An 11,206-nucleotide genomic window follows, 5' to 3' on the forward strand; every position below is an offset into this window, starting at 1 on the left:
GCTCACCTTCCTTCCTCTCATCCCCTATGAGGCCTCTGGGCCATAAAAGGAGGTGCATGAGTTTCTGTTGTGTGTTCACAATCAGCCCTTTCTCTATGGGGTCCCTTTTCCCAGACAGTGGCAGGCAGACATATAGATCTGCACACACTACATGCACACACACACACACACACACAAACTTCCTTGCTCACACCTTAGGGATATACACTCAGGGACACAGGTCCAGATACACAGATGCTGGCCATGTCAGCGCTCTCTCCCCAGCACACTCAGATACACACACACATACCCTTCTTCCCTCCTCTGCAGCCTAAGGGGGGATGCCCACCTCCATATGGGTAGGCCTGGTGAACAGATGCGATGCTAAACTTCAGGCTGATGCTGGTCCCTTTTCAGCACACAGCCGCTCTCCCCTGGCGTTTGAGCAGTGGGGAAGGAACACAGACAAACAGAAGTCATTCCCGGTGGCAGACAGGGCAGAGCCAGCCTTCGACTCAGGAAGGGGGCCTCTGTCCTGGCTCCTGCCCTTAAGAAGGCCCCTGCTCTATTCCCCTGGGGTTGTGCCCCTCCACACAGGGCCAAGGGCACGAGCCTACACAGAGTTCGTACCTCTCCCCTCGGAGACCACACTCCGGGGATGTGCCCAGCACCAACCCTGCTTTTGGGGCCTGGGGGTCTCTTACTTGGGCTCTTCCTCCTGTTCGGACAGCAGCACCGCTTGGTGTGTGCACACTCAGGCAAAGAGGTGACGAGGGGCAGTTGTGGGAAAGGGACGCACACACCAGGGACACACGAGCTGGCGTGCCTGCATGCATGCTGGAGGCCCTTTGTGGTATGGGGGGAGCCAGGGGTGTGAAGGGGATGGCCCAGGGGCTGGATGCCAGGGAGCAGTTTTCCCCAAGGCCGCCACGTTCTGAGAAGGAGTCAGAATTCTCAATTCCATCTGGCCTTTCAGGTCCCTGTGGAGGTACACTGGTCTAGGTGTCTTATTTAACAGTTAGCTTGACTCATAACTTATTTAGATCTCTGACCGTGGGACTCCGTTTGCACCGCTGCCCCTGCCCACTGGTGCTTGGGTGGGAAGACTTGTTCAGGGGGCCCCCTTCAGGCCTGGGGAGAGGATATTGGTGGCGAAGTGCCTCCCGAAGAACGCTTCTGGCTGGAGTGAGCCCTGGCATCAGCAGGAGCAGGGCAGGATGGTGCAAGGCCCCAGAGGTGAGGGTGGGGGTGCTCTTGCCATTTTTGCCACCCTTTGTCCAGGGGAGGAGCCTCGAGACCAGAGGCTGCCCATGGCCTGGTCCTGTGGGTGTGTGCCTGGCTGGCCTGGGGAGGGCTCTTAATTACAGAGGTAGCTCCAGCCACACTTCACTGCAAGGTGTGTGGGCGGGGATGGAATGTCAAAGGGAAAACAGGGAGACAAGAAAACAGAGATAGAATGGGCCAGAAATAGCACAGGCCAGAGAGAGATACCAGGGGTCCGTGGTGGTGGAGGGGGAGGATGGAGGAGGGTCAGGACTTCTCCAGAGAATGTCTATTCCCCTGGTTGCCCCCACCCCTTACCTACCCTCAACCCCCCAAGGTTCCATCTCAGAGCTTCAGGAGCTCATCAGGGTGGGCCCCAAGCATCAGGATTGTTGGATTCTGGAGCTGAGTCTCTGAGCAACCCCCATCCTGCCCTGAGTGGGCTGAAGGGGATGGTGAGGCCTTGCCATTTGAGTCACTCACTTCCTGCTCCTGGTCTGGGTGACTCCACTCACAGGCTGACACAGCTGGGGCCCACCCACCCTCCAGCCTGCCTGCCCCTCCCTCCCCCAGCAAGCCAGGAGAGATCCCTGTCCCGACAGGCGCCCTTGCCACAGAGAGTCCACCCCTCCCCTGCCCACATGCCAGCCTGTGTGAGATGAGAAACAACTTTGTGAGAAGTCAGCTGGAGGTGTGACTTCAGGCAAACCTCAGGATTAGAGAGCCAGGGCTGGGGCAGGGGCTGGCCGGCCCTCCTCTGGGGTCTAAGTCTGTAACCTCCCCTCACTTCCTCTAAGCCAGGAGGGCACTACACAGACCCACAGGGATCAATTGTGCAAAGAGACTTCCCCCACCTCCTCCCGCCCTCTGGCCTTTCTCCCTGTCCCAGGCTCCACCTCGGTGGGAACTGGTGGGGCCAGGATTTGGAAGCCCCCAGCCTTGTACTTTAATCCCAGATTTCCTAGTCCTGTCCTGCACCCCAGGGGATTTGAGATCTCTGCATATTTCATCAGCACTTCAGCCTCCAGCTGAAGAAGCAGCCAATTTACAGCTCATGGATGATTTATGGCCCTAGCAGAGAACCTGGAAGTGGTGAGGGGGAGGGGCAGGGAGCATGGTGGCAGGTGAAGCCTGCCATGGCTGTTGATGAGGGTTGTGAGACGCCAGCTCCTTTCAGTGGGTGTGTTGGGGGCGGGGGAGGAGCTCCAAGGCTAGGAACATTTCCATTTTTGAGGATACCAAGGTATTACCAAAAAAAGGTGGGGGGGGGATTATCAAAATAATTGCACTAAAGGTTAAAGTTACATGACAAGCATTTTCTGACTTCATTCCTTGTCCCGGTATCTCTGTAACTGTGTGCATAACCTCACTTGGAGATAACCAAATTTAATGGGACGTCCTTCATGGCTGTGAAGCCTCCAAAAAACTCCCTGCTCCCTACACCCCCTGGGGCCTGGGAAAGAGGCCAGACTCCCAACTTAGACTGACTAAAACTTGCTCCTTCCTAGCTTCCTCCTCCAGGAAGGCAAGCAGGATTTAGCCAGATGGTCAAGAGAAAAAGATGGAATGGCCACCACTTACTCTGCTCCAGGCATCTAACTTTACACTTTTCTTATTAAAAGAAAGGTGGAAACGGTGACCCAAAATAGAAAATGTCAAGTTCTCTTGGCCTCTTCTTTGCCAAGCAGCCTACCTGAGTGAGTTCTTCCACAGATTTAGAGGATCAAGTATATGTGGGGGGAGGGGTAAACAAGCAGCCATGTCCTCCTTTTACCTCAGTTTCTCCATCTGAGTCATGGGCGTGAGAGGTGCTACCACCCCAAAGGCTGTTTGGGGGTCAGAAGAGATGCTATCCAGGCACCCCAGCACCAGCAGGGACCTAGGCGGGTGGTGATTACGGGATGATGTGTCCACAGGTTGGGCCTGGCATTTGGGCTAGGGGTGGCTGCAGTGGGCAGCCCCAGCGCTCGGCATACTCACGTCAGATCCCCAAGTCATCTGGGAATTTGATCACAGGAAGAAGCCAGACAGGGCTGCGCCAGCCTAGCTTAGAGTGAACCCTGGCCATGGGCCCCAATCTAGTCTCTTTGTGCCTCAGTTTCCCCATCCATGAAATTGGGCCATCTGCTGGAGCTATCCTTGGAGAGAAGTTGGAAAAGAAGGCCTGGATGGAGGCCCCTGAGTGGGGAAGCTGCGTGAGCCTTGGGCCCTGCAGCTGCCAGGACACCACCACCTGAAGTAAGGTTATGAGGTTGGCCCTAGTGCCAACTGGACACAGCCTTCTGACACAGGAGGGGGTTACTCTTTGTCTCTAGGGGAACCCTACTCTCCCAGAGAAGGGGAATGCTAGGGTGAGACTTCAAGAACTATTTCTCAAATCTCAGGGGGAATTTCTTCCATTGGAATTTACTGGAATTTTGGGTGATCCCATGGGATTCTCCCTTTGGCCATCACTCCTCAGGATTCAAGAAGAGGCTGGTCTAAATGACCCCAGCAAGTCTGTCCCCAGGCCCTCTAACACCTGGTCCAGCCCCAGGAAGCTGACAAGGGGAGGTGGGACCAAGCTGTGGAATGAGGCCTGAGAGTGAGTCTTGACTGCTTGCTCTTCCTCCCCTTTCTCCTTTTCTCCTTTCCTCTCTCCTCCTCCCTCCTTCCCTGTCTCCCTTCTGGAACCCTCTGCCTCCCTCGGTGAGCTGTGGCAATGTAGGAGCTTTGTCTCCACATTTAACCCTCACCTTCCTCCCCTTCCTCCCCCAAGGCCCCACCTGACATCCTAAAGGGACAAAGCCAACTCCGGAGACTGGAGAGAGGAGACCAAGGAGTTCTGTGCTTTCTCTCCCTTCTCTGAGCAGCACTGATTTAGGAAAAAAAGTTTCAAACCCACCTCAGGAACCCCCTTGAGGAAACTTGGACAGGTTGCTTCTCATTCATCAGCCTCACCTGTTGCAGAAGGGAATTGATACCTAGGTTGCAAGACTGTTTTGAGGTTATAAAGAACCTGTCGAGGGCCCGGCACATGGTAGGTATTCAATACATTGCAGCAGTGATGCTTTCCTCAGGATGAGGTCTTTCTGGGTCCAGGACACCTCTATGGCATCTGAGTCTGGGCCTCTTGTGTTAGGCCGTTATCCCCAGTGCCCTTTTGGCTGTCCCTAATCTACTCATTATGCTACAGATGGTAGGACTGCTGACGTGCTGGGTGGGGGAGTTCGGGTGGGGTAAGGAGACGGCAGAATGAGGCAGATGTGGAGGAGGCGAGGGCATCTGGGCTGGGTGGGGTTGGGAGAATGGGCTGGAGGGCCCCAGAGGGCCCACGCTAGGACTCACTGGAACACAGTCTTATGGGTTTGGGGATCTGGCCGGGCAATGGGGCGATGCTGGCTGTGCAATGGGGAGACGCTGGCATCAGGGAGAGGTGGGAGGGGCTGGCGGCTGCCGGGGATGGGGGAGCTGAGTATGGGATGCTGGACAGGGAGGGCCTGGCCTAACGGCGGCGGGATGGAGGTGAGTGCCTAGAGAGGGGCAGCCTCCTGCTCCAAGGGGACACCCCTGACTCACACCCTCACATTCAGATGCCACATTCAGATGCCACTTTCAGATGCCACTGTCAGATGCACACTGGGACACACGTATCAACACACTTCTTAAACTGCACCAGCTCTCCTGGTCTTCTCACCCTGCTCTATTTTCCCATCTCACTTATCTATCATAGCCAGATAACTTATTTATAACATTGTTTATTGCCTGTCTGGTCAGCTATGTCCATTTTACATGTTTAATAAATAGTTCTTGTTGCTGTCCAGGCTGGTGAGGGTGGTGTCACTGGGCCAGGCTTCCCAAGTTCTTGAGGGGTGCAGGGGGGCCCTCTTCTCATGCTAGTTCAGGCTCTGGCTCTGAAAATGAAAGGGGAGCACATTGGGATTAGCCCCCCACCCCATTCCCAACAGGTGCCTGGGTGCTGTCCTCAGGGGAGGTGGGGCAGGGAGCAGTGAGGCTCCCCAAAAACAGGTCTTAGTTGGTCCCTGCTCCAGGAAAGATGCCACCGCCCTCCACCAAGGGGGAAGGGCATTGCTAACAGGCTAGAAATCCCTGGAGGAGATGTGCCAACACCCATTACACCTACTCCACAGCCTCTCCAGCCTGGGGCATGGATCCTGCTGTCTCCAAACTCCATCCCAGGCTGCATCCCCACCCCTCCACCAGGATCAAGTCACTGACCAGCCTCAGCCTCATCACCCTTGGCATCCGGCTCCTGCCACCAGTCAGCATAGATGCTCTCCTCATAGTCACCCTCCCCCTCAAACTCAGCATCAGATGGAGGCTCCTCAGGCTCCATGGGCGGTTCTGTCTCCTCCAGCTCCATCTAGGAGAAACCAGGTCACAGCAGGCACAAACCCAGGTGGGCCCCCTTCCTGGCCAAGGGGCCCTCCCATCCCATCACAGTCCCAAAGTCCCTCCTTCCCAGCCTCAAGATCTCACACATGAATGATTTGAGGGTTTCTCCCAAAGTCCTGTTCCCAAACTGCCCCCTCCCTGAACTGATGTGTGAATTGCCCCACTGGCAGAGATTCAGTGTTATTGGAGGCACTGCCCTCTCTACAGCCCACCTTTTCAGCATAAATACCCGGGGAATACTGCTAGTCCTTGAATATTGTCTGCTCATGCTGTTTCCCAGCCAGGAACACCTTGGTTAGCTTATCCCTCCAATGCCAGGCATCAGCTCCAGGACGCAGTCCTTGCTGATGACCCTGGCTGGGTCTAGAGGCCTCCTCCAGTGCCCAGTGATGGCCTCTCCCATTGTACAGTGATTCATGCATCAGTGAGCTGCTGGGGCAAGGCACTGTGCCTTTCATGAATTTACCCTTGGCCCAAGCATGGTGTCTGGCAAACAGCAGGCAACAAGTAACAGTTATTTGAGCACCTACTGTGTGCCAGCTCTATACTAAGTGCTTTATGTGCTGGATCTCATTTGAGTCTCAGCACAACAGTGTGAGATGGGCATTATTCTCCCTATTCAATGGATGAAGAAATGGAAGTTCGAGGGTTACCTAAGACTTGCCTGGAGGTTGCCTAGCTGGGAAGTGGTAGAGCCAAGACTGGCTAGCACCAAAGCCTGGCTGCTCCCAGCCCAGACCTGGCCCCTGTGTTTGATGAGGGGGGCATGGGTGCATGAACAAAGGACAGAATGGATAAATACGCTCTGGGCAGCAACACCTCATAGAATTCAGGCTCTCAAGCCCTCATTCAGGATCAACATAATAACACACTGTGGTCCTTCCTTCTTGGCGTCCTGCATTCATTCATTCATTCATTCATCCACTCACTGGTTCATTCAAACTCACTTTCTGAGCCCCAGCTCTGTGCCAGGTGCTGTGGGAGAGCTGGGAATACCCTGGTTCCCGGTGCTGGAGCACAGTCCTCTAGGAGACTGGGTGGATAAAGGGGTGGGTGGGATGGATGAGGACTGCAAGTAACTCCAGTGCAGGGAGGCACTGCAAGCCCAGAGGACAGAGTCAGGACAGGCAGCAAGGGCTTCCCGGAGGAGGTGCCAACATGAGCTGGGTCCAGGAGAAGCAAGATTTAGACATGGACAGAAGGGGGACATGAGAACATGGAGCAGGGAGAGAAGGGCAGGTGTAAGTAAGGGACAGGTGAAATCTCTCTGCTTCACAACCGCTGATTGCCAGGAGCTGGGGCTGAGCTTTGGCACAGCAGCCCCGGGAAGAGGACCAAGGAGTCTCTATCACTATCCAGTCCCGTAGGGCAAGGGGCCACTTACCTCATCATCTGCCTGCAGGTACATGTGTGCAAAGTCCAGCAGCTCCCGCAGCTCAGCTGTCTGGTTGTGGTAGAGCATAGCCTCCTGGGCGGAGGGAAAGAAAGTGAGGTGAGCTGGGCCTTGCTGCTAGATGGTGGAGGAGATAGAGCTCCTAGGATCTGGGTCCTCTGGCCTTTTTCCAGTTCAAGGATCTGGAAACAGGTATCAGTTTCCATGCTCATCAAAAAACCATAGCTACTTAAGGTGCTTAAAGTTAAGAAGGATTCCGAGGGCTCAGCGGAAAAGAATGCCTCGATCAATTAGCACCATCTGCAACTGACAAGGAAATCGGAAGTGGCACCATGTATACCATATTTGCCAGTCTTGCCCTGGACTCCCAAGGAGTTTCCTCAGTTGGTCCAGGTGAGGAGGTCCCTGGGGAAGAAGGGCAAAGGCCAGTGAAGATGACGAGGGTGGAGAGGGGAGCAGGCAGGAACAGACAGGTTATTTTTTACCTCCCACCTCCCAGGCACTGTGCTGGTCAGGTAGGCAATACCACCCCCATTTCGCAGGTGAGGCAACAGACTCAGAAAGGTCCATGGTGTTCCCAGGACCACACAGCTCGTGGGGCTGGGTTTGAACCCAGGATTCCAACCACAAACCATATTCGTTCTTTTCATCTCTCATCCTGCCTTTGGAGGAAGCTAGGTTATTTTATCAAATCACATGTCCCGATGCCCACCTCCCTGGGCTGGAAGTCCTCCTCCTCCAGGCCCCAGCGAGCCCTGTGGAAGCGGTAATACACCAGGTTCTGCTGCATGACACTGTCTCCAGGGTCGAAGAGCATGTAGCTGGCGGCACTGCGGGCGGCCTGGCGCACGTCGTTCACTGCAGGCAGGACAGGAGGGAGGAGTGGCCCTGGAACTTCCCCACCTTCAGGGGTAACCCTCAACTAACCCACCCCTACCTCCCAACTTAGTCCAGTGCCCCTGGCACCCCAGCCACCTCCCAGAATCTGTTGAGCTTCTTACCCCACCCAATTTAATAATGCAAGCTAGAATGTATTAGGCACTTCTCCTATGCCCTGTGTAGCTCATTTAAGTTTCACTGTTATTGTTATCCCCATTTTACAGATGAGAAATCTGAGGCACAGAGAGATTAGGTCAACTGCTCCAGCTCACACAGCTGGAGGATGAGGGCACTGGGAAATTAGAGGCTGGTGGCCCAGTCCTCAACCTCTTAGCCAACTGGACCCAAAAAGGGTCTCCTGGCCTCTTGGTCTTCAGCTCCTCCACTCCAACTCCAGCTTCTGTCTGAATCTGGGCATCTCTGCATTGCAGAGACCCTGGAAATCATCCATCTGAGCCCCAGCTGATGCCAGAATCTCCCTCAAATGGGGAGAAACTTGAGTCCGGGTGTTACTTTTTATTGGCCATGTGACTAATGGCCCCTTGCCCTCTATGAGCCTCAGTTTCCTCACCTGAAAAATGGGCCCAGTAATGTCAGCTATTGGCAGTTTGTGAGAGGATCAAGTGAGGTAAACAGATGTCGCAGGGCTGTCAAGCACTATGCAATTGTTGGCTATCTAGTCATTTACCCAAGAGACCCTGGAATTCTTCCTTGGGGCTTCTCTCTGTTCCTTCCCCGAAGCCTTTCACTTGCCCCCCCCCCACCTCTAGACTTCCCTTCCATCACCCTGGGTCCTCAATTCTGAGGGACAATGCCCCATGACTCTGCATGACTCCCCACACAGTGCTCTCCCCCGCCCCAAGCCCGCCAGGAGGCTCACATTTGTAGTAGGCAAACTGCAGGTAGTGATACATGGTGGCCACGAACTTTTCCACAAAGTAGCCGCCCACATTGGGGGTCAAGTTGGCCTCACAGTCCACCTTGCACTGCAGGGATTCTGCAAAGAGATCTGGTGGGGGTGGGTAGCAGCAGTGAGGAGCTGGTGTGCTGACCAGCTCCATCCACATCCAATGATAAGGATGACAGAGATGACTTCCAATCCCAGTTCTGCCTCCTGATTGCATGAGATGATGTGTGTAAAGTTACAAGTGATGCTGAGGAAGACTGCTGTGGGCTAGGCTGACTCACCACCCCCACAGCTCACCTGCCACCCCCAAGCCAGAGGGAGCCAGGGCATTCTGGGGGAATGGCAGGTGAGGTTTGGAAGTAGGACTGAAGCCCAGTGAGAGAACCTCAGGACAGTCCTTTCTGCCCTTGCCGAGGGACTCTGTCTTTCAGAATCCCCAAGTGTGACTTCTGGCCACAAACTGCTTTCTGCACACACCTGCTGGTCTGTTTCCCACCTCAGCACCTTGGCACCTGCATTGCCCTCTGCCTGGAAGGCCTGTGACCCCCAACCTCCCCAGACCCTTTTGGGACATCATCTCCTCTCTGCACCGATGCCCAGCACTTTGGACACTCCCCACTGTAGCCCTCTGCGCCCAGTGGCAAGCGACCTGTTAGACTCTAAAGGCTCTGCTGGCCGGCTAGGATAACATCTTTTTCTGATCCGCCTTCCAAGCACTTAGTAGGGGCTCCATAAGTGTGTATGGAATGAATATTTGTGTTAAGGGAACTTAGGAATTCTGGGAAGCAGGGCCTGTGGGTGAGAGGGATGCCCACAGGAGTCTGGGTGAGGGGATACCTGCTATGGCTGGATAGAAGTCCTTGAAGTCCACTTGCTCATGGGCCCCCTCACAGCCAGCCAGACACCGGGCAAAGATGGCCAGGTACTCGGCCAGGGCCCGCTCCATGTCCTCCGTGCTGCTGCGGAAATCCCCGCTGTTGTAGAGCTTCACAGCCCGCAGGAAGACGGCCTGGGGGAGGGAACAATGTGGCAGGGGATCAGAGGTACCCCAACACCTCCCCTCCTCTACAGGCCTGATGGCGGGGTGGGGGTGGGGGCGGTACTCAGGAAGGAGTGTCAGGGCCGGTCCTACACTGGCACCCCACCTCGTAAGGCTGGGCCTCCAAGTCCGTGAGGGGCTCGTCCACGGCGTCCAGCAGCCCCCGGTAGTAGTTGAGATACTTGGTGGTGAGCTCATGCTTCGGGTTTCTCTGGAGGAAGGTGTAGGCTGCGGCCACCGCCTTCTCCAGCCGGTTAGCCTGCAGGGTGGGGACAGAGCCGGTCAGCAGGACCAGAGCCCGCGGCCCCGAGCGCGCGGGAGGGCTGGGCGGTCGGGGTGCTGGGTGAGAGCCGCGCTCTTCCCGACCGGACAGGGCGGCCGGCGCCGGCTGGGCGCTCACCTTGAACTGTGCGTAGTGCAGGTACTGGTAGGGCATGCGGCTCTGGAAGTCGCGCAGCAGCTGGCGCGGCGGGTAGGGCACCTGGAAGGCGGGCAGAGAACGCTTGCAGCGCCGCAGGCAGGCGGCGCGCTCCAGGACGTGGCCGAAGAGCCGCAGCTCCTGGGCCCACGCATCGCCGCTGCCGCCGCCGCCGTCGGGGCCAGGGGGCGCGGGCCCCGGGGGCGCGGCAGCGGACGGCGCGGAGCCGCTGCAGTTGGCGTGGCAGAAGGCCTCGCTGTCCCGCAGCAGCCGGTGCAGCCGGAGCGCCGCCTCGAGGTAGCGCGCGCTCTCGCGCCAGCTCTCGCCCTCATACTGCTCCAGCGCGTGCCCGTAGGCCGCGGCCAGGGGCATCAGGTCCTCGGGCGGGAAGCCCCGGAAGCTGTACTTCTCGTACTGCGCCCCGGCGCTGCCCAGCAGCAGCCACAGCAGCCCCCACGCAGCCCGAGCCATGCCCCCTCCACTGCCCGCTCCGCGCCAGCTGGCTCTCCCCGCCCAGCTGGCGTCCCCGCCGGGCGGGCCGACTCAGGGACCGGGGCCCCGCCGGCGCGCCCGCTGGGTCTTAGCGCCGGGCACTGGGGTCAGCAACACGGGGTGGTGGCTTGGGTCAGGGTCCCCAAGGGGCTGAGAGCTGCGTCTCCTTTCTTTTCAGAAAGCCCAACGGTGACCTCGTGCCCTTGCGGGTCTTCCTCTTGGCAGATGCTGAGTGGGTGCGGGAAGGCTTGCCGCCGGGATGGGGAGCCCAGAAAGCCCCTCCCACACAAAGACAACACCCCCCCCACCTTAAGACCAAGGAACTGAGGGAAGTCCCACCTCCCTCTACTTTGCCCAAGCCCCGGAACCTGGTCTTCCTTCCACCACAGCGGTCTTTCTGCTCACGGTCCACCCTCAGCCCTGAAGAGGTCACTCCAAGTG

The 11,206-nt window shown here is 56.9% G+C and overlaps 1 protein-coding gene across 2 annotated transcripts; it reads right to left on the reverse strand.

The window, feature by feature from the left end:
• Positions 1-4,963: 4,963 nt before the first annotated feature.
• On the reverse strand, positions 4,964-10,898 carry LOC102545117 (prolyl 3-hydroxylase family member 4 (inactive)). 2 transcript variants are annotated; one of them, XM_072939000.1, is made up of 9 exons: positions 10,256-10,814; positions 9,962-10,114; positions 9,654-9,825; positions 8,790-8,918; positions 7,743-7,888; positions 7,022-7,105; positions 6,585-6,670; positions 5,461-5,605; positions 4,964-5,135 (listed from the first exon to the last, which is right to left on the reverse strand). In XM_072939000.1, the coding sequence occupies exons 1-9, from the start codon at positions 10,742-10,744 to the stop codon at positions 5,118-5,120; spliced, it is 1,422 nt and encodes a 473-aa protein (XP_072795101.1). In that variant the 5' UTR covers positions 10,745-10,814; the 3' UTR covers positions 4,964-5,117. The 2 variants fall into 2 exon arrangements, with proteins under 2 accessions (XP_072795101.1, XP_072795102.1); XM_072939001.1 differs by lacking the exon at positions 6,585-6,670 and having other exon boundaries at positions 10,256-10,898.
• Positions 10,899-11,206: the final 308 nt, after the last annotated feature.

Source organism: Vicugna pacos, chromosome 16 (genome assembly GCF_048564905.1).
Source record: "Vicugna pacos chromosome 16, VicPac4, whole genome shotgun sequence".
NCBI classification, from domain to species: domain Eukaryota; kingdom Metazoa; phylum Chordata; class Mammalia; order Artiodactyla; family Camelidae; genus Vicugna; species Vicugna pacos.